General features: G+C 39.9%; 1 protein-coding gene and 1 long non-coding RNA gene across 3 annotated transcripts; both read right to left on the reverse strand.

The window, feature by feature from the left end:
* Positions 1-633: 633 nt before the first annotated feature.
* LOC138973118 (uncharacterized) lies at positions 634-8,820 on the reverse strand. Its single transcript, XR_011457892.1, has 5 exons — positions 8,331-8,820; positions 7,373-7,515; positions 6,338-6,567; positions 5,259-5,423; positions 634-3,651 (listed from the first exon to the last, which is right to left on the reverse strand). It is a non-coding gene; the product is annotated as an uncharacterized lncRNA (long non-coding RNA).
* A 939-nt stretch (positions 8,821-9,759) lies between these two features.
* On the reverse strand, positions 9,760-23,659 carry LOC138973119 (uncharacterized). Of its 2 annotated transcripts, none has more exons than XR_011457893.1 (4): positions 19,358-19,567; positions 16,746-16,907; positions 10,793-10,962; positions 9,760-10,255 (listed from the first exon to the last, which is right to left on the reverse strand). XR_011457893.1 is itself a non-coding variant. In XM_070345782.1 (4 exons), exons 1-4 carry the CDS (start codon positions 23,487-23,489, stop codon positions 10,118-10,120), a joined length of 531 nt encoding a protein of 176 aa, XP_070201883.1. In that variant the 5' UTR covers positions 23,490-23,659; the 3' UTR covers positions 9,760-10,117. The 2 variants fall into 2 exon arrangements, 1 of the variants encoding a protein (XP_070201883.1); XM_070345782.1 differs by lacking the exon at positions 19,358-19,567 and adding an exon at positions 23,429-23,659.
* Positions 23,660-24,099: the final 440 nt, after the last annotated feature.

Genomic DNA, 24,099 nt, shown 5'->3' on the forward strand with positions numbered 1-24,099 from the left:
AAGGTATGAGAAAGAACATCGGTCTGGACGTTGCAGTTTTATCTGCTATCATTTCGCTTTTCTGTTGCGATTTCTATTGCTTGAAGGAGAGTTGCACAGCTTACAGCCACGGCAAATAAATCCCTGCGCCTTGAATATGTGCGCGATATAAATTGCATAAAAATTCAAAAATTAAATAAAACATAAAATCCCTGCGCTTAGAACTGTACCCACGGAATACGCGCGATATACGCCTCATATTGATTGATTGATTGAAACATGATGAGTTTAGGCAAGAAACAATGAGTTTTCAACAGCTAAAAAGCATCACATGGACAGAACTTTGCCATTTATGCAATGTCCGCTCGATATTATAAGAAGTTTGGTGGCTTGTCGTCAGACCATAATTTGTGTCGGTCCGAAGGGGGCATATCGTTTTTCTGAGTCATCTTTATTGACCGAGGCCACAAGGCCGAGGTTGACAAAGATTAACAGAAGGCGATATATGCTCCCCGAAACCGACAAAAAAATGAGGGTCTGGCAAGAAGACACCAAAGTTAACATAGTTTTTGTCATCATTTTGGTAGTGCATAAGTACGCACAATCACCGACAGGGAGCCAATATTGTGAACGTAAATTTTCGAATGCAGTTCCCCAGCCAGCAAAATTTTGCGCAGCGAATGCGTGTCGCAGTCGCCAAACTCTGCGTAACAACTGCACTGGACGCATGCGTAACGCGCGCGATTTTGCAAAGCGAAATACATGCGTGACACACTCGTTTTCCCTCAGATTACGCAGACCATACGCACCTCCAGCGCACGCTTATTTGACACCAAGACAAATTCGCACTCTCCACGCAGACGTCACGATTGCTTTACGCATTCTCACGCTATTAACGCGCTCTCCACGCAGACGACACGATTGCTTTACGCATTTAACGCGCTCTTGACGCAGATGTCCTGATCATCTTACGCACTCTCCACGCAGATGTCACGAATTATTGACGCATTCTCAGGCATTACGCGCTTTTTACGCTCTCTTCACGCAGATGTCACAATTGCTGTACGCATTCTCACGCATTTGACGCACTCTCCACGCAGATGTCACAATTGCTTTACGCATTCTCACGCATTTGACGCACTCTCCACGCAGATGTCACGATTGACCTACACAATTTTACGCAGACCACACAACCGCTTTACGCACTCACAAACAAATAATGGGCAGTGCACAACATTGTATTGATCCAGAAAGACAAAGGTCAAGCGTGCAGGTTCGATAACAGAGATGATCATAATTATGTACAAGTTCTAAAACAAAAATGCAGTCAAATAAATTGATTAAAACAAAGGAGAGATTTGAATCTCGCTTATTGCCATTGTGACTTCCAGGTTTTAATTTCACTGCATTTTGACATACCAGCAGCACGGAAACAAAAATGATCAAAATACTATTCAAAGCAGAATTCAAATTGGCAGAACAAAGAATAAATAGAACAAAACCCTGATAGTCATCATCGATACGCCGTAGTACATGCAGTGAAGAATCCAGTATAACTTATAAGAGAGAATTTTGATGTACACTCGTCACTATATCACATTGATGTAAACAAATAAATAAATAATTGGCACAGCCTAGGCATAGGCAGCAGTGAGTTGTATCAACATGTTTGAATACAGAACAGCAACAAAAAGAGAAAAAAAGTTCTACAAGCCAGCTAATAGTTGAACTTCAGATTACTAATGATATCACAAACAAACACTTAGTTAATGCCCATTCTCCAGGGATCGAAATCCAGTCAATGTACACCAAACTAGGATAACACATACATTTAGAATCTATCACGACTGCATAAAACATTGGTATGCAATTCACAAAGCAAGGAACTTGAAACATGAACATTGACATTAAACATACATATGTGCCCCACACACATTTCGGACAAGGCAGCTGAACGAAATTCAGATGTGGATGGAGCACAAAATAATTAGATGGGGCGGCGTGAAAGCATACTGGGACAAGGAACAAGCAAGAGAAAGAGGATAAGAAGATAAAAGGAAGAACAAACCGAAGAATAAGAAAGAAAAAAACAAAATAAGAGAAGGAGAGAGAAAAAAAAAAGGAAAAAAAAGGGAGACAATCATATGAATGTGTACCATTTAAATAAAAGAAATTAAAAAAATTACTTTTAAAAAGGAGACATTTCAGGTTTTGATTTGAAGTGTGTTAACATATTCACATATACCAGTAACTTTGCATGGAAAAAAAAAGTTCACAATGATTTGAAGCAAATTCAAATGCCAGAGAAAGAACAAAACCCTGATGTCATCATTGATAATCAGTGGTACGTTCAGTGAAGAAAAAACAATTGACACAACCTAGACATGGGCAGCAGTGAGTTATCAAGTTTCACTACACAAAAGTAACAACTACAATAATGAAACAAAAGGTAAAATGCCAGCTAATAGTCAAAATTCAGAACAATGATATCAAAAAGAAACACTTATTCAATGCCCCTTCTCCACTGATATGTATAAGCACACCAACATGACATAAACTCATAAATTTAAAAAAAAAACATGACATAAAACTCATAAATTAAAAAAAACTTATCAGACTGCGTAAAACATAGGTTTGCCATCTCAAAATGGATGTAAAACACGCAGCTTACTCACAAAATGATAGACAAGTCTCCAGCGGCCAGCTGCTCAGCAAACAAAATAAGGTGGCGAGGATCAATATAATTGAAATGCATTTTTTTTGCTGTTTCGGAGAGAACTTTGCTTCATTTACCTTACACTGCCTGCATTCAAGGGCTAAATTTTTATCAGGTGCACCAAGACTTACATCTATAGAAATCCAATCATAACGGTTTTAACAGCAACAACAAAAAAAGTATATTTCTAGTCTCGCTTCTAAATTCTCAACTCAACTCCAAAAAATAATAAAGAACAACAAAAACCCGCATCATGCATTGTCTCCTTCAAGCTGCCTAGGTTGTTTGCGTTCGACTCCCATAAATGACAAGGAATTGTTAAAACCTTTTCTTTCTATTTGTTCACTTTTTGTTTTCTGAACTCTTTATACTTGTATTTTATTCATTTTAATTTAGCCTGAAGGTTTGAGTCGTGTATTAAAAATCGAATATAGTGTGTAAGTGCCCTTGAACAGCTTTTCCAGAATCATGTATTCTATATTTTTAGTATGGGATACCCACAAGAAAAGTTCAAATGCATCTCCACTGATAGTAATGGTAGTTGAGCACTTCCAGTTTAGTCTTCTGTCTTTCTGACACAACCTAAAAGGGTACATCATGTCTGAACATCATCTGTAGAAGAGTGTGAAGTTTAAAGCTTAGCTTAAATAATGTCCAACAAAACCCCAGACTCTTCTGTACATTACCCATCAGCCACACAGACCTGAACTGTGAAATACAATTACTCACTAGCAATTTCTCAGGCGAGTCAAATCTTACATTCATCAAATTTTTGCAACTAGCATTGTAAATAAGCCTACAGAGATTACAAAGTTCAATTACTGCAAACCAAATCATGAAGGCTCTTCCATGGCCTGTTGTCTCTTTCTTTTATCACAGGCTTCCAAAAACCAGTCTTGAACGGCCGTCTTCAAGGTCTTGACCTGTGGCACCCGTACAGCTTCACGGAACAGCCTCTGCATGACAAAACAAAAAATAACATGAACTTAGATCATCAAACAACTATCACTGATTTGAGAAAAGTCTCAAGTTTATTTCCTGACGCCTGTAAACTTGCTAAAAATCATACAGACACACAAACTTGCATACACACCATACGCTTTTACAACACACCAACTATACTTGAGTTAGGAAATTACAACACATTGTAATCCTTGTAGAAGAGAAGTAAAAAAAAATACCTACCCTAATATTTGTTTTAACCCTTTCGCTGCCAATCAAAACTTGGGTATGTGCATTCCTGACTGCCAGGGAATATTGGAGTTTGGGGTGTAATAATTCACAAAAAAATCTAGCTTCAAACTGGCAGTAGGTAGGTAAGTAAAACCTATGTTGTTTTTAAAGGAAATTGAACCAAGAATCTGTTTTTAGTGTCTAATCATGGAAATGATAATTAGTTTGGCTTATAATGATGTTTAAATATGAACTTTTGAAAAATAAGCCCGGCGCATCTTCCGGTGCCTGTGGATCAAACACAGGTGGCTGTTTTGCTCGCTCCAAGAAAGGATTATAATCACTGTCATCTACCTGTTTCCAACGAATTGTCCGAAAGATCTCCCCCTTCCCCTGTCAGTATCCATAATCATTTGCACCGCCTGTAGCGTCAGTCCGGCTTTGTTTTTCCCTACTAGGGCCCGGTCGACAGTCACCGTTAGCCATTTTGACGAGTCGAGATTTCTCTCCCATACCCTGTCGACAAGGCCGAAAATAGCCTTCAAACGCAAAACCGCGTCACCATTTATGTTTATTCATGAGAATGAGGTATCCTACCAAACCATTGGCTGCTATTTGTGTGTCAGCAGTGACGTAGCATTTCTGGAAAATCCCGGAACGGAGAAGACGGGTTTACCCGTCCTAAGGCGCTGCGGCTGCACAAGCGCATGACTGGTATACCCGTCATAAGTGGTTAAAGTTACCTTTACTATGACTTTTTCTTTGGGGGCCTTCGGAAATTCATAATACATGTACTGTGACGTGCAGACGCATATGTGACGACATCATACCGTTTGCTAACATCCTTATTTCGTATGTAGTCGAAAATCCATGACACTGACAAATGAGCTCAGGAACTTGGCTTCTAGCAATTTAATGTTAAGCGTAAAAGCTTTGACAACTATCATTCACATGTGAAACATGGCAAATTTAAAATTGATTCCAAAGAACAAAATTTGAGACAGAAATAACTTGTTGTTTTGTAGACATGGATTTTATCTTCTTCCTAAGGCCTAAAAAAAAAATAGGTGTGGTTACGGTAACCCGACCTACCCTATTTTTAGGGGCCGATCCTATAACTTTTTATTACATTTGTCAAAAAACAAAAAAACAAAAACAAAAAACGAGTGCAAAAAACGCAATGAAAGCGAAAGCGCCCGAGTCGCACACTTATTTCCCTGTCAAGTAGGTTTAATTTGTACACATTAGAAAAAAAAAGTAAAAAAAAAAAAAAAGTGATTGCCTACCTACCTACCCTATTTTTTTGGGCTATGTTACCGTAACCACACCTATTTTTTTTTTTGGCCTAAAAGGACCAGGATGATTTTACAAATTATGAAAAACAACTCACTGTCGATGGCTTTTAGTCGCAGCGTACACCATGGTCTCTTTCCCTGCCCTCCCCCAGAGCCCCCTGTCAGCAACCGTGTAGCCTATGGAACACCTTCGTCATCACAGCATCAGTAGTCGTCTTTAGTTCATGTCCACCAACCACACCGAGCTCATGGTCATGGATCTGAAACAAACAAAACAAGCCAACTGAATTCCAAAAATCAAATATTCAGACAGCTCTTCTTCACATACAAACAATTCAATCTGGAAGCATCATACTGTCACCTGGAGCAAAAAATCAATAATCGCACTTGCTTTAAAAAAAAAAGTTTTCAGAAGAGCAAATGGTGATTGAGTGTAGCATTGTCATAAAATGTAATCACACACCTCAGGTGACCTGCATCAATCATTCAATACTATCTCACAAACCTTCATTTGGAAAGCACAAACATAGTTAGAAGAGAGCGTCAACCGTGATACTATTCAGTGTGGACAATTTTTTTCTGACCCATAATCCGATGCCTACACAAAGTGAGAATCAGAACTCACAAGAAGGCACTGTTGCATGTTTGTGATTATTTGCTTGAGTGTAGCACTTGCAATTTTGAACTTGAGGAAACAGCGTAGCAATTTCTGTTACATCCCTGAAAACCTAGCAGATGGCAGCTCTGGCCACAGAGCAATATTTGCATTATTTCTCACAGATGCAATGATCACAGAAAACAAAGTGGTGCATGCATTTTCCGCACCCCACATGAGAAAAAGAGGCCCATCATTGTGCGTACCCATAAGCATAGTTTTATCATCAAAATGTGTTGGTTAAATTCACAAATGTGACCAATACGCATAAACCTTGCATGAATTCCCAGGATAATGGGAAACTGGTCATGACTGAGAACTGATGAACAGTTAAGATACACCCGTGAACCGTGATGACATCTGGCATCCTCCAAAAAGCACACACTCAAGGTAACATTTAAAGCCTAAAGAGCGTCTAACAATAACATGTCACTCTCACAAGATCTTGCTACAGTTATCTGGGGAAAATAGCACAGGCATGACTGGTCTGCTTCAACAATAGCATTCAAAGCCACCTACCAGTGATCACTCCTTCGACAGATCCATCATGTGCCTTCAACATCTTCCACACTCAACAGTAAAAAGATGACTCCATCGAACAGTAGCACAGGCTCTGGCTCCACCATGATTCTTTGGCAACCAATTACTAAATTAGTCGCATCAGGTCCATCTGCTCCTGTAGAACCTTCTCCAGCAGCAAGAACTGATGTTTATCTTGCCGCTCTGCTCTGCTCGTAGTCTTGTGTCCGCTGAATGGAAGAAAAGAAGAACAAAAAGTCATTTACATGAAGCAATACATATTTTAGACAATCTGTCGGCCTGAAAAGAAACCATCAGCACTAAAAAACAATCTGAGCTGAGCAAATGTTCAAAGTAAACGTGACATCTCTATATTTTTGAATTCAGGAGAAGATGAGGAATATATATATTGCAATCAATTTTTAAAGGGGCATACAGAGTGGCATTTGATGGGGTAAAAAGATGTAGGGACTCAGCAGTTGGAGATGAAAATTTTTGTGTGTATTTACTTCAAGCAGATTTTTTTATTTTTATTTTTTAGACAGAAGAACAAACACACACTAAAAATCCTTGTTTAAAGTTGAACTGACCTTAACTTTTCCTCCAAACACTAGAACTTTTTGTATTCATTCAAAAATATTCATCAAAAAGGTTAAATTTTAAATTCAATTTTGCAGACTTTGGATGAAAAGTTACTCTTCTCTGGCATCCCGCGGACACAGTTCACACTTTCTCATCAATGAGATGCCTGTGTTAATTAAAAACAAACATCAATAAAACTATTAAAATAAAATAAAAATTTAAATATAAAAATAAAATCGACCAACCGCCCCCACCCGATTTTTTTTCCCTTTGCTGGAAACAATACATTTGTTTCACTAAAACAGTAAAAGAGATCAGCTGAATTTGTTTGACACATCTGGTTATAACTAAAAGAATAAAACACAAAATAAGCCAAAGTCACAGAACAAAAAGACGCTGTCAGTGTCACTATCAATGACTCTGAATGAGACACTCATTGCTATCGAGCCATACCTGTTCATCTTCACCTTGCCGGGACGGAACGACAGTCTGCGTTACTGGCATCGGTGGCGGTGTTAAGGTCACTGTCCATCTCAGCTTTCTTCACCTTCAGTTCAAACAAGCAGTGAGCACCGTCATACTCAAGTCAAAGCTTTCTGAAAAAATAAATACTTGGAAGTTAAATAGGATCACATTGATTCCCAAACCTAACAGTAACAGTAACACGCAAACATCAAAACTGGAATATTAATTATTAAATATAAGCATCTCAATTTCACTAAATTAGTATATTTATTTTCTCTGTGATGTATTTTTTATTTTTATTTCAAAAAAAATCTGTTTTTCAACTTTATCACTGCACACGCTGACACAGCCTCTGCCTGCCTCTCTAGTCTATGCATGCCTCGGGAACAAGGGTAATTTTTCTCTTTTCCGAGACTCAGACACAGAATATTCCACTATGACTATGAGTCTATGTCAGTATGCGGAACTGAAAGTTGAACATCTGTGGAAAAATAAAAAGATACAAATAAAAAAAAACAGATATATGAAGAGCCTATTAGTATTACTACTAAAGCTCCTGACAACTGCTGCCGCAATGACTCGACCAGATTAGGAACCAACCAAAGTTCACCAAGAAACAGACAATGAGACATAAAATGATAAACGAAAATTCAGTTTTTATGGTGCCGTGAGCGACCCGCGAATCGGGATTCGGATGGTATTTTCACTCTTCCACAACTCCTTAAAAACAAACCACTGCATCAATCAACTTTATGTTTTTGGAAAAGTTAGTTCATTCATCCATCTTTCAGACAAAACAAACATGAATGAATAGAACAGTGTTCTTCTAGGCGAAAAAAAAAATCGAAAGTGTGAGAAATTCTCTCTGCCATCAAACTCGGAAGCCGAAGCCGCGAGCTATCAAAAATTCAAATTCCCAAATCTTTCCTTCAGTTGATCAACTTACCTATTCTTGAAAGAAGTCAATCTTCATTTCAGAGAGAAGGATAAGATTACCTTGCATCCAATAAGCAAGTCAAAAATACAAGTCAATATGAAGAAAAAGCAAAAAAACGCCGATACAATGTGGATTTGACAGACTTCTTGCCAACAGGAAGTTGGAGATTGTCTGATTTTCTGACAGACAAGGGAAATAACTTCAATAAATTGCTCTTTTCAGTCAAGGTAACTGTCTCCCCTGAAATTGAACTTTCATAGAGATTTTCTTCCAAAGCAAAATAAAATAAAATGAAAATATGCTGAGAACAAATTTTATGTAACCATTAACATCAGCCTTTATTTTGAGTAGATAATTAGTTTCAAAGTTACTTTAGTTTACATTTTTTTGTTTAATCTGAATTTTTTAAATGTTTTTATCGTTTTGTTATGGGTGTTCATATAGATTTCAGTTATCTTTTCTGTTCATATAATATTTTTATTATGCTTTGCCTAGATTTTTCCACGACATTATTTTGTGGAAAGCTGATTCCTACAACAATACCAAATCCCCATTACAATAATTATATTACATGCTAAAACAATTATAATGATAATACAAATTAAAATAATCATATTTATTTTAAGATAAAATAATAATCAGGATAACAATTAAGCAAATAAATGTTGGTAATAACAAAATGATTAAATAAAAATTAAATGGGAAAACCATTACATAAAATAAAAATATTTTTATTAAACTTTTAAATGCATTTTTTTTTTAACCGAAACTGTCTTAAGATAAACTGAAAAATAATGGATTGAAAGTTTTTATGCAATTTTTTTTCTAAAAAAAAAAAAAAAGAAGTTTTTGAAGAAGAATAACTATTCATAACCAAAATTTAAAAGTAAATATTTTTTAATAACATAAAATATAATAAATTATTTCATGAAGTAAATGCATAAACCCACGGTATAAAATTAGGAAAAACAAAAATTGCAATCACCTTTTCATTGAATCCATGCGTGCTAAACACTGCGTGGTGAAGTCGTTTCGAATGCGACAATCTGCGTAAAAGTTGGCGAAAAGTAACGCGCGCGAAGCGAAGGTGTCACGAGGCCGTACGCATCCCCCCATGAAAAACGCAGAAATAACGCATGCGTCACGCAGAATCATGCTGGCTGGGTCAGGGCCTCAATGCGCGTCTGAAGTTCACATCATACTTGTATGAGACATCAAACATAAACTTCGCGTCGCTTTTCTTCGTGTAGATAAATGCACACATTCCATAATTTTTGCGATATATCAGTAAGTTTTTAGCATATGTGCCTTTTCTTTTAAGTGTTAAAGACTTTTCGTTGTGCAGTTTGCGATTGCAGAGCTTAGTTACAAATTAACCATGAGTCGTGGCGGTAATAATCAACATTGATTGGGTCTTTAAGAGCGAACTTTACAACCGTTGTCATCGGAAACACGAATCCAAAGCCTCGATGGTTCTACGTATCAAACAAACAGCCTCACGCTGGCCTTTACGTTGACAAACCACGTCTCAGCTAAAGCTCAAAACCATGGGCAACTTGGATTTGTTACATATGAAAATCGTGGTTTTTTTGTTAACCAGCTTGTCATTAATAAAAACTCGCGAAAATGATGACAGTGTGTCTTATTCTATCCACAGAAAGAGAAACAAAAAGCACATCGCAGGTCACTATATTCACTGCCCCGGCTTCAAGCGCCGCAACTCTTCCACACACTCAAGAAAGACTCAACGGAGTTATGTCCACAAGTCGTCTATTTCATGCAAAGATTAATTGAGACTATTGCAGAGTGTACATCTCGATGGTGCTGCAGCGGTTAAAGTATTCACACCCCATTGAGCAGCTGCTCCCGTCCCACAGGTCAATGTGCTGACCAAAGCCGCTGCACCCAGTGAAGATCAGAAGGCCTTTTTGATCCTAGATGTTGTAAAAAAAAAAATTAAAATAAAAACAATATTGTCAATTGTCCCTCTAGATTAAATAATCAACTTGGCAGCAACATATTGTCAACTTGCCTGAGTGTTTGTACATGGCAGAAGTGCTGGAGCGAGTCTGCATTCGCGTATACACGCAAACGCACGCACACATTGACGTATACATTCACGCCCGAACGCGCGCATGAACACGCACACACACACACGCACACACACACACACACACACACTGTGACACACACACACACACTGTGACACACACACACACACAACCGCACACACACTGTGACACACACCCACACACCCACGCACATACACACATACACACACACAAACACACACACGCACACACACACACACACACATACACACTCCCACACATACACACACACACACACACACACACACACACACACACACACACACACACACACACACACACACACACACACACATCCCTTTAAAAACAAAGCAAGACACGAACAACACTGGGGAAAGCCCAGAAAAATGTGGCCATTACCCGAATAGTACTCTTGCTCCTGATTCCGCTCACGTTAGGTCTCCCGCCCCAGATAGCTGCCAGGTAACACTTGAAGAAGTTGACCCTGATGATGTACTGTCTGCCCTTACCACTGACACGGGCTGATGATGTTCCGCAACGTGTCACCCTGCTGCGGTTGATCCCCAAACCTGCCAATAAGATTGACGTATACACACACACACACACACACACACACACACACACACACTGTCACACACACACACACACACACACACACACACACGAACACACACACACAAACACACATACACACTCACACACACACACACACACACACATACACACACACACACCCCTCCAAAAGCAAAACAAAACACTACCAAAACGTGGGGACGCCCTGAACAGCTGAATGATGGTTAAAGGCACGTTTCATGATATTGAGGATTGCAGTTTCCCCCTCACACACAATATTCCAAAATAATAAATAGTCAAACAGGGACCAAAAAACAGTTTGCACCAAGAGTTCAACTTTTTATCTATCCAAAACAGTAAAAAAATTATATGAACATTCGTATTTCCAAGATGATTGGCGTTCCAAGACGCTATATCCTAAAACCCCCAAAACATGCTTTTACAACTTTAGTGCATAATAACTGCCCAAAGGTGCAGTTTAAAGCAACCATTGATAATAATTTTTAACATACTCCTTGAACACATTAAGAAAAATGGTTAACTTGCAAATAAAGGGACAGCATTGATCAGAACAATGGTAAGATAAAGGACGCTACTTATATTTTGTACATTTTTTATCTTTATCGTTTCCTGTAGACCTCAGAAGTTATAGCCAGCTTAAGAAATCATTCTAAAATCGAAAAACAAACATATATACATTTTGTACGCAGAGTAGATTGATATTTGACACAGTCACACAGACATACGTGGGCTATAGGGCAACCCTACCCCCTAAATTTGAAAACGGGGTCAATTTCTTAACTGCATGTATTCAGCAAAACAATCCATAAAAAAAAAAATCACAAATAATGAACTTATGACTTTAGAAAAGCATTCAAAAATGCATATATACAACGCTTTTTCTTTGTTCCCAATTCAAGGGGGTGTGCTATTCTCAGGTAACACTGTGAACGCTCAAATGAGACTTGATCACATGTCAGAAAAAGTAATCCCCCCTGTTGTTCATGGTTGGTTGGTGGGATTTTTTTTATCTGAGCCATTGGCAAGCATGAAATGTCATCAACATTAGGAAAGACATAGTATCTCTCATTGTCTTTTGCGCGCAAACACTTCACACAGATCTCCTCTCGATCTGGCCCATCGGGGAAATGGGTTGACTTGGGGATGATCACCGCCCTGTATCTCTCCACCTTTCCATCCATGCTGACAAAGTCAGCGGTCACAAAGTCCCCAACTTGAATGTCTCTTTGTGGGACAAAGAACCTGGTTTTCACGACTGGCACCACATGGTTGGCTGACCACGCGGCATCCAGTGGCGTGTTGTGGGTAGACGTCCATTGGACATAAATTGGGAAGGACGTCGCTGGATCATCTGGTTTGCATACTTTGTTCATGTACAACATTTAGTCAAGCTGTCGAACTAACAGAATGAAACTGAACTCACTGCATTTTTACAGCAACAGCGTATACTCGTAGCATCGTCAGTTCACCGCTCGATGCAAAGGCAGTGACATTGACAAGAAGAGCGGGGTAGTAGTTGCGCTGAGAAGGATCGATAGCACGCTTTTCTATCTCTATTCTTTTTAACTTTCTGAGCGTGTTTTTAATCCAAACATATCACATCTATATGTTTTTGGAATCAGGAGCCCACAAGGAATAAGATGAAATTGTTTTTAAATCGATTTCGGAAATTTTGTTTTAATAATAATTTTTATATTTTTAATTTTCAGAGCTTGTTTTTAATCCGAATATAACATATTTATATGTTTTTGGAATCAGAAAATGATGAAGAATAAGATGAATGTAAATTTGTATCGTTTTAAAAACAAATTTTTTTTTTTTACAATTTTCAGGTTTTCAATGACCAAAGTTATCAATTAATTTTTAAGCCACCAAATTGAAATGCAATACCGAAGTCCGACCTTCGTCAGAGATTGCTTGGCCAAAATTTCAATCAATTTGATTGAAAAATGAGGGTGTGACACTGCCGCCTCAACTTTTACAAAAAGCCGGATATGACGTCATCAAAGGTATTTATCGAAAAAAATAAAAAAAAATATCCGGGGATATCATTCCCAGGAACTCTCATGTCAAATGTCATAAAGATCGGTCCAGTAGTTTGGTCTGAATCGCTCTACACACACACACATACACACGCACAGACAGACACACACACATACACCACGACCCTCGTCTCGATTCCACCTCTACGTTAAAACATTATTTTAGTCAAAACTTGACTAAATGTAAAAATAAAAAATAAAAAATAAAAAAATGGGATAGCGGCGAAACGGGATTGCGCCAAAATGGGATGCGATAGTAAGATGACGCTTGGCTTGTGAAATGTCGCCAAAATGGGACGGCGGCAAAACGGGATTGCACGTAAATGGGATATTGCGCGAATTATAAACGAAGGAGTAGACCCTAAGTTTCTCGTACGAGATGTTTACTGGGAGTAAATATTTGGGGAGTAAAAATTTAGTTCCTTGTGGAGTTCTTTTTTCGTACAAGATTTTTACTGGAAGTTTACTCCGGAGTCAATTTTTCGTGGAGTAAAAATTTCGTGTTACACCGGTTCATGACCGTTGTGGTAACGAGCGCACATTGCTGTCTCCATATTGTGTTCCTACGAATCGAAAGTATGATCGCCAAGCCCTTCTGTCATTGAAGGCAACGTTCGATATTTGCGTCTGTCAGCGTCGCCAACGTTCGACAGATTGTACTACTGTTACTCACAAACTTTCAATTTACACAATGAAATGCCAATAACATGCAAACACAACAATGGGAGACGAAGGGAAAACCTACTAGCGATTGAAATTATGCAAACGAACTCACAAATCCCTCACTTTCCGAATGCAAATGCTGCAAATCCGTATGCGCGCGTCGCTGTGCCGAACGTTGGGTTGCCGAACGTTGCTGACAGACGCAACAAAACTTGATCAAAAGGCACTAAAAACGATTAAATGTTTTACTTACTGGGTATCGCATTCCTCTTTTTCTTCCTGCAGACGATATGAAGCGGTTGAAACGTCGTTTCCGATGAAAGGCTCGGTTATTTCCGTTAAAAACGAAGTTTGCCGAACGTGTGATTCCGTCTACAGACACCGGTCGGATCACAACAAAAATGTTCATTCTTTGCGATTTTGTGATACTGTTGATGATACACCTGCTTTCCAGTGAAGAACATCAATAAAATGATGTTCACAAGCAAGAATAACAGACAAAAGCACGCGATGTGTAAAATTAGGCTTTGCTTTGCAAACAAAGCACGTGTTTTTTTTACTGACAGACACTTTCGGTGGCGATTGAAAATTTTTCCAGAAACGGTTTTATGCTCCCATTTGATATTTTTTCCCTATTTTATCTAGTCAGAGACTAACCTTGTGTATTAATTGAATTAATAACCCCATTATCATATGTTTTGTGTGATATTTCGTGTCTGCTTGAATCACACTTTGAGATGGGGTCATGTGACAGAAGGAAATGGTGTCTGTCAGGATTCACACGTTCGCTTCGAAAAACTCGCTCAAATAATTGCTCAAACACAAACATTTTAGCTTTTATTTATTTTTTTGTATTGCAAATACCATACTTACTCATGCCAAGCAGAAACAAGAAGAGCAAACGCTCGATCGAGTCACTTTCGCAGTTCTGAATATTATATGAGGCATCAGATGGACAGGAAGAAATTGCTATTCACAACACAATACAGATGTAAATAATTTGATGTAAAGAATAATCCTATAAAGTTTGAATCAAATCCGATGAATAGTTTCAGAGATATGATATTTCAATTTTTTTCCTTCAAGACATATCTGTGACCTTGAAAAAGGTCAAAGGTCACCAAAGCAGACGTCAAAGTGTAGAGGTCACTGGGAGTCACGTTCACATAAAATTTGAGCCCGGTCACTTTTATAGTTTCCGAGAAAAGCCCAACGTTAAGTTGTGTGTTGCCGAACAGAAAAGGCTAGTTATCTCCCTTGTTTTTCTGATAACGTTCGTAAAAGGCTACAGATGTAAATACTTTGATGTAAAGAATAATCCTACAAAGTTTCAATCACATCCGATGAACTTTGTCAAAGATATAAAATGTCTAATTTTTCCTTTGACGCTGACCTGTGACCTTGAAAAAGGTCAAAGGTCAACGAAACCATCGTTAAAGTGTAGAGGTCATTGGAGGTCACGACTAAACAAAATATGAGCCGGATCGCTTTGATAGTTTCCGAGAAAAGTCCAACGTTAAGGTGGTGTCTACGGACGGCCGGCCGGACGGCCGGCCGGCCGGACGGCCGGCCGGACGGCCGGCCGGACGGCCGGCCGGACAGACTAACACTGACCGATTACATAGAGTCACTTTTTCTCAAGTGACTCAAAAATGAGGAAAATCAACACAGTAAGCAAGTAATTTCAAGGCAAAGTTTACACACATCAAAGAGTCTGATTACCGTGAAACCTGCCTAAAGCGGTAGCAGCAGTAACATCGGCATAAAAGCGTAATAACACTGCATGTCCCAAATAGTCTCTTGTGCATGTACTGGGGACATAAATAGCAAATTAGCATAGTAACAGCAGCAGTTTTGGTTTTACCGTGAGGGCGTTAAGCAACACCTATCATCACAACCAACAGGAGCAGCAGTGCCACCACCAGGGATGGAACTGAAGGAATGGCAATTTCAGCTGGGTCAAGGGGCAGCGCCCCTTGTGGGGGTCAGGGGGCAACGCCCCCTGAAGCTGACGACTTTTTACTAATTCAAATGTGTTTAGTGCCCTCTCCTTGAAGCTGAGAGGGATATAAGTGAAAGATAACAAGGCTTGAGTGAGAAAAAATAATAATCTCAAGTCAATCAGCAGATTTTTTTTTTCGGATTTTCGTTTTCGGCGGATTTCCGCCGATCGGCGGAAGAGTACCATGCCTGCACCACTATATGTGTGTATACACACTCACACAGCAAAGAAGCATTCAAAATAAGAAAGATGAAGTCAGAAATCAAATGATGCAGAGAAAGAGACACTGTTGCGCAAACAACAAAAACAACATTAGTCTTGCATTTGTCTGCACTGTTCGGAATAGACGAGCGCAATAGCCTAGACTAGTACTTACGACATCGGGTTTTCATGTCGAAAGTTATGGAATCCCGACTGTGGCTGGTGGGTTAAGCCCGAAGGAGAATTTTCCTATCTTCCAGGAGAACTGATTTGCAGACCTTCTTTATCCCCTCTTCGTGTTGCAGTACACGCAAGCACAAGACCAAATACGCACGGCAATGATCCTGTCATCTATTGCAGAGTTAGGCGGGTTAAAACAAACACGTAAATGCCATGCATGTATCCCCCGAAAATTGAGCTTGACTGCTTAAACTGCGGGGTAAAACGGTCATAACTCACTCGTGCAAAAACACGACTGTACGTCCGAGTTGCAGCCTATGGCCGCAAAAGAAGAACAAGAACAAGAACAAGAAGAACAAGAACAAGAAGAAGTATCGGTATAAATCGGTATAAATCGGTATCTTTGCAACAATTTGTGTCACTGACACACTGACACACAAATACACACAGACTGACCATCACACTGACCCACACTCACTCTAACACACACACACACACACACACTGACCCACACACATTAACCCACACTCACTCTAACACACACACACACGCACACACCAACCCACCCACGCCATCCCCCCTACACACACACACACACACACACACACACACACACACACACACACACACACACACACACACACACACTACCCCCTCCCCCTTTACATACCTGCATCATGGAAGGCTTTACTCATGCGAATGGCACAGGTGTTGGGTGTACCATTGGCGAAAAGCCAGCTGGGTAGTCCCATGTCCCGCTTAAGCTTCTGCCCATCTCCAGGGTAGCGAGAGTACGTCGGGTATACATTTTTCAGACTGCTGAAACGTGGACCTGTGAACAGAAATAATTTACACAACTTTTCATTTTACAGGAAAATTCCCCAAAATGCTTTTCACATCGGGACGTCATTTGTTTGTGCAGATTAACAAAAATCTGGTGCAAATAGTTGTTTAACAAAAAAAATCGTTCTTGCTGTGGAAATTGTGAGTCATACAACCTACATGTATTTGAATGTAACTTGTGGCTCCCTTTTGATCGAACTGACTATTATGTTTTAAACCTGAACTCGTCTTGGAAAGTTGACATAGTCAACGTCATCAGTGGCTACAAGTGTGTACAGCTTTAAGTCTTATTTCCTAAACATTTGAGAAAGTGTCAATGTCATTTATGTATTTATTTATTTATTCTAGGGCCTGTGGACCATAACGGTCGTGACAGAAAAATTGTCATCGCGTCGGTATCAGATTTGAAAAGGGAATAACTTCCCTTCCGTCGACCGATTGCGTCCGAAACATGGCAGCTATATTAATGTTGTTGTTCCTGTTACAAGCGACACGCACATCAAGCGAGGGCTGGGTAATTAGTTTTTTTTATATGAATACTTAAAGGCCCAGTCTGCCTCAACTGAAATGGTTTACAGAACGATTTAAATACTCTCACTAAAAAAAGCAGTTCTAACCTTATGAAACACACTTACAACAGCATTTAATAGCATTAAAATGACACAGTTCGTTTGAATAGCTATTTAGCTTGCGTAAACCACACACCAGATGTCGTGGTTTATTTTACCCCTGAGCCATCGTGAACCCGTGTGATCCACTGTCCTTTTTGTTCACAATTTAGTCGTCAGTTTGGGATTTCAATGCGACTCGCTGTATACAGCAATAGCACGTTATTGTGTACCTCTGAATCTTAAACGCAACAAACGGCTGCGAGTCACACGAACTTACTGGCGGCGGTTGGCTTCAAACAAGCAAGCGCTATGCAGACAATTCGTCTGCTACGGAAAACACGTCCTTGCGTGACACGCTTCCGGGCTCCCTTTTTTCAAACTTTCAAAACTTCGAATTGTACTGATCTTGTCTTGATGAAAAAAAATTCTTGTATGATTTAAGAATGTTTCTGTAACAAGCTGTCAATTTATTATTTAGATTTTAAAAGTTAGTTCTAGCGCCAAAACGAGGCGTCCGATTGTGGGTTATCCGTCTGGCCACACAAAAATAAATTCACTGAAAATTGCTCGCTCTTTACAGAGGGCACCTAGGATGTTCTCAAGCGGTGAGTGTTTAAACGAAAGGATGTTTGTACTGTGTGTCAAAACCTGACAGTGCCTGTGACCAGAAACTGATGGTTTACGGGAAGCTGAGTGTGCCTTTCAGCATAACGGTTGTAAACCTTGTGGCACATGATTATGGCAAAGATTAAGACTCCTTAGTTTCACTTTAAATTGTCAAACTTCATTGGTTTGGTAGATTTCTTCCAGCCCAATAGAAAAACATAGTAAACACAAACAAATAAGTAAACAAAAGAATAACATAATTAAATATACATTTATGAATTAAACAAGGCGCGTGAAGCGATATAAAAACATATAATCAGTCGGTATCAAACAAAAAGATCAACACGCCAAACCAGTCATCACCGAGACGACATTTAGATAGCCTCGGCTAACCATACCAGAAGACCGAGACGGGTCACGCTCGTCTCCGCGAAGCATGCGGTCGTAGTACTTATGGGCAGAATATACCTGCGCAGTTTCAGCGGCACAGACGACGCACGGCCTATTATCTATGCCGCGATAGGGATTATGACGAGTACTTGGCCTGTTTTCCTTTTATGCAACGTGTAGCGGGCTGGGATAAGCTGCAGTGCGTCATCGGTCCTGCTAAAGTTACATATAATTATGTGAACGGAGCCCCTTACTGAACCTATTTCATTTCATTCTGAGCAAATTTTTAGAGTAAACATGACATATCTGTACATTTTTGAATTCAGGAGAAGATGAGGAATACAATGCAATCATTTATTAATCTGCTTCTGAAAATTCGATTTTAATGACAACTTTCAAGAGCAAACTAATTAACTAATTGTTAAGCATACGAGCTGAAATGCAATCCCATAGTTTGGACTTCGTCGAAGATTGCTTGACCCAAAAGCAATTTGGTTGAAAAATGAGGGTACTGCCTTAACTTTCACAAAAAGCTGTATATAACGTCATCAAAGGCATCTATCCAAAATATGAAACATATGTCTGGGGAGATATCATACACAGGAACTTTCATGAAGATTAGTCCAGTAGTTTTCTTGTAATCACTTTATACACACATATACATACATAGTACATACATACATACCAACATACATACATACAAACATACATACATACATACATACATACATACACCACCACCCTCGTCTCGATTCCCCGTCAATGTTAAAACATTTATAATTAGTCAAAACTTGACTAAATGTAAAAATGAATTAATTTATACAAATCTTACGTGCGGCTTGGGAGTAAATGACGACCAAGGCAGTCACGGCGAGGAACACCAGAAGACGCATAACGTAAACTTCACAATTTACGAAGGCGGTTTTTTGTTTCAGGTAAACTGCCTGCGCTTGTTTTATTTTCAAATGGCAATGAGCTGCGAGTACTCGACGACGATGACGACCACGGCAATGAAAGGGAAGAAACGTGTGCATCTGGGCTCATCTGCTACGTTAACGTGCTTTTATACGCGTGCAGTTGCCGGATCTTTACAGGTAATAAATTGGCTTGCTGCGTTTTTCAAGGTGATTTTAAAAAAGTGATGTTTTTTTTGTGGGGATTTCCAAGAGGTTTTGTTGTCAACAGAATCGCATGACCCTGTGTAACATTTTTTTTAAAGGCCAGGTTGGGTGGAGGGGTTGAAGGTGGGAAGTGGGGGAGAGGGGTGGGAGAGGCGATGGGATGGAGAGTGGGGAGGATGATGGATGTGTCTTCTTATAGGGACAAGCGAAATGTATTCAAAACGTTATGTTGTGACAGACATGGAGGACGTTCAGCACTGGTTGTGAAACCGGCACGGTTGGCCTAGTGGTAAGGCGTCCGCCCCGTGATCGGGGGGGGGGGGGGGGGGGGGGGGGGTAAAGCAGCTTTCCACTTGGTCACATACCAACAATGAACAGGATGTGTGCTTTTTATGTGCACAGTTGTATGTGTTTATGAAAAAGCCTCTTTGGTATCTTTTTTTTTTTTAAAGAAAATTCGATTATTAATTTTTTTTAAATCTAACTCACCAACATTTAGTCAAGCTGTCGTACTCACAGAACGAAATTGAACGCACTGCATTTTGTTTCTCACTAAGACCGTATACTCGTAGCATCGTCAGTCCACCGCTCGAGGCAAAGGCAGTGAAATTGACTACCCAGAATAGCGCGGTAGTGGTTGCGCTGAGCAGGATAGCACGCTTTTCTGTATTTCTGTTCTTTTCACTTTCTGAGCGTGTTTTTCATTCAAATATATCATATCTATATGGGTTTTTTTAAATCAGGAACCGACAATAAATGTTTTTAAAGGGATTCATCATATACTTAATTTTCAGAGCTCATTTTTAATCCAAATATGACATATTTATATGTTTTTGGAATCAGAAAATGGTAAAAAATAAGATGACATTATATTTTGATCGTTTTATAATAACAATAATTTCAACTACAAATTTCAGATTTTTAATGACCAAAATCATTAATTACATTTTAAGCCTTTAAGCTGAAATGCAATACCAAAGTCAGGCCTTCGTCGAAGATTGCTTGACCAAAATTTCCTCTGACTGAAAAATGAGGGCGTGACAGTGCGGCCTCAACTTGTACAAAACGCCGGATATGACGTCATCAAAGACATTTATCCAAAAAAAAGAAAAAACTGTCCGAGGATATTATACCCAGGAACTCTCATGTCAAATTTTATGAAGATCGGTTCAGTAGTTTTCTCTGAATCGATGTATATGTCACGGTAGAACCAGCGATCTGGCAGAATCGACGATTCTCCTCGTAAAAAGATTGATCGGACTTTCTACCGGTAGAAACTCCGATCGGACTTTCTACTGGTAGAATCGGCGACTCTACTGGTAGAAAGTCTGATCGGAGTTTCTACCGGTAGTATCGGCGATTCCACCAGTAGAATTGACGATCGGCGATTCTACCGGTTGGCAATGTTTGATGTTTGTTGATTTTTTTATTGGTACTGTTGTACTGTTGTAGCACATTCTTGCCATGTTGCGAGAAATAGTTGAACTATATCATACTTAATCCAAGCATAGTTAGGCCGCACCTCCGTCTACGGTTTGCTTCTTCAAAACAACAAAGATGAGAGAGAGAGAGAGAGAGAGAGAGAGAGAGAGAGAGAGAGAGAGAGAGAGAGAGAGAGAGAGAGAGAGAGAGAGAGAGAGAGATGGAAGAGGGAGAGGGAGAGAGGGGGAGAGGGAGAGAGGGAGAGATGGAAGAGGGAGAGGGGGAGAGGGAGAGGGAGAGAGTAGTAATTGAACCTAGGACGAGGTGTTCTTGCACGCTATCGCTGATTTTGGGTGACACTTTGTGGAACAAGGAAGTCCTGCTCGCTTGCATTTGCATTTCATGTTGTGGCACACACACACACACACACACACACACACACACACACACACACACACTCAAATCCATTGCAGAGTATCAACCCGAACAACTTCCTGGTAGCGGTAACACACACACACACACACACACACACACACACACACACACACACACACACACACACACACACACACACACACACACACACACACACACATACATCACAAACTTCGTCTAGATTCTCCGTCTATGTTAAAACATTTAGTCAAAACTTGACTTCTTCTTCTTCTTCTGCGTTCGACAGACCAGGGCCGGACTACCGGGGGGGTTATGGGGGTTGCGCAACACCTCCCCCCCCCCTAGCCTGAACATGTACCTTACTTATTTAAAACATTTTTTATTATTGCTTATTTTATGCCGTTTCATGCAAGGAGCGACCATTTTCTTATCTCAGAATATGACCTACCCATCAGTTTCAGGGGGCTTCGCCCCCTAACCCCCACAAGGGGCTCTGCCCCTTGACCCCGCCCAGGGGCGGACGAGGGGGGGGGGGGGGGGTTTCTAGGGTTTCCTGACCCACCTTATAAATATAAAAATATAAAAATATGAAAATATTGAATGAGGTATGCATTTCTTTATTTTACATTGAGTTTCAATTTTGGGGGTTATAATCAGTGACAAAATCTGCTGCCTGAAACTGGTAATGATCATCCTCAGAATGCACCAGATTGCACCATTTTGCATCCTTTTTTTCAAAATTTTCCGGGGGAGCATGCCCCCGGACCCCCCTAGCAAGCTAGGCGCTTCGCGCCGTCGGCTCGGCGCTTTGCGCCTTCACACCCATATCTTCACAATATACTTTTGAACCCCACCCCCCATACAATGAACTGATCCGCCCCTGCCATCAGGGGGGATATCCCCCTGGACCACCTCTAGCAACCCCCCCCTCCCCCCCCCCCCTCCTCTTAGCCTAGTCCGGCCCTGCAGACTGCACGATTTAGAGAGTTTCTCCGAGGGATGCCGCAAAGCTGACCTTGCGGCGGAGTTCATTTGCCGTTCAAAAACTTGACTAAATGTAAACAAGTCGCGTAAGGCGAAATTACTACATTAAAGTCAAGCTGTGGAACTCACAGAATGAAACTGAACGCACTGCATTTTTTCACAATGACCGTAGTCGCCGCTTGTGCAAAACGGAGTGAAACTGACGAGCCTGTTCAGCGCGGTAACTGTGCTGCATAGCACGCTTTTCTGTACCTCTCTTCGTTTTAACTTTCTGAGCGTGTTTTTAATCCAAACATATCATATCCATATGTTTTTGGAATCAGGAACCGACAAGGAATAAGATGAAATGGTTTTTAAATCGATTTCGGAAATTTAATTTTGATCATAATGTTTATATTTTTAATTTTCAGAGCTTGTTTTTAATCCAAATATAACATATTTATATGTTTTTGGAATCAGGAAATGATGTAGAATAAGATGAACGTAAATTTGGATCGTTTTATATAAAAAAAATTATTACAATTTTCAGATTTTTAATGACCAAAGTCATTAATTAATTTTTAAGCCACCAAGCTGAAATACCGAAGTCCGGCCTTCGTCGAAGATTGCTTTACAAAAATGTCAATCAATTTGATTGAAAAATGAGGGTGTGACAGTGCCGCCTCAACTTTTACAAAAAGCCGGATATGACGTCATCAAAGGTATTTATCGAAAAAATGAAAAACACGTCCGGGGATATCATTCCCAGGAACTCTCATGTCAAATTTCATAAAGATCGGTTCAGTAGTTTGGTCTGAATCGCTCTACACACACACACACGCACAGACAGACAGACAGACACACACACATACACCACGACCCTCGTCTCGATTCCCCCTCTATGTTAAAACATTTAGTCAAAACTTGACTAAATGTAAAAAGACAGACAGACAGACAGAAAGAAAGACACAAAGAAATAAAGACATAAATTCACATCTCACGTGCTGCTTCGGAGAAAGCGATGACCAGTGCAATCACGGCAAAGCTGATTACCAGACGCATGACGGAAATCCAACAACCCACAGACTCTTTTTTCCACCAAAATTCTGCACTTCTTTCAGAAGTGAGCGTTCGCTTCCGAATGTTAATCAACCGAGAGATTTCGTCGCCGACGACGACCAAGAGGAAGTAGAATCAGTGTGAATAAACTACGCCTTGGCCAGCGTGCTTTTGTGCAGGCATTGTTGACACCACTACAAAGTAATTCATTGTACATTGTTTGCCAACGAATACCGCAATATCATTGTATGACTGTGAAAGAATCATGTGACCCTGAACAATTTTTTTTTTTAAATTTTTATAAACCAGGATGTTTTGAAACAGGCAGAGGCGGAAACAAAGGGGATTTCCCTTTGCAGGGCGGAAGGGCTGCTATGAGGCTGTTTTAAAGGATAAAGGTGACCTCGCTAGAATTGAATGCATATTGTTTCGTTTTTATGTAACTTAATAACTAATGCACTTCATAAACGGCTGCATACTATTGTTCATCATTATAGGCATTTACAAAGATGTTATGCAATCTTCCGGAAAATGTTTTAAAACCCGCCACAGGTTCTTGGATTTACATGTTGTTGTTGTTGTTGTTGTTGTTGTTGTTACTTGGCTAATGTTA

The sequence above is a fragment of the Littorina saxatilis genome, linkage group LG8, assembly GCF_037325665.1.
Source record: "Littorina saxatilis isolate snail1 linkage group LG8, US_GU_Lsax_2.0, whole genome shotgun sequence".
Classification (NCBI taxonomy): Eukaryota; Metazoa; Mollusca; class Gastropoda; order Littorinimorpha; family Littorinidae; genus Littorina; species Littorina saxatilis.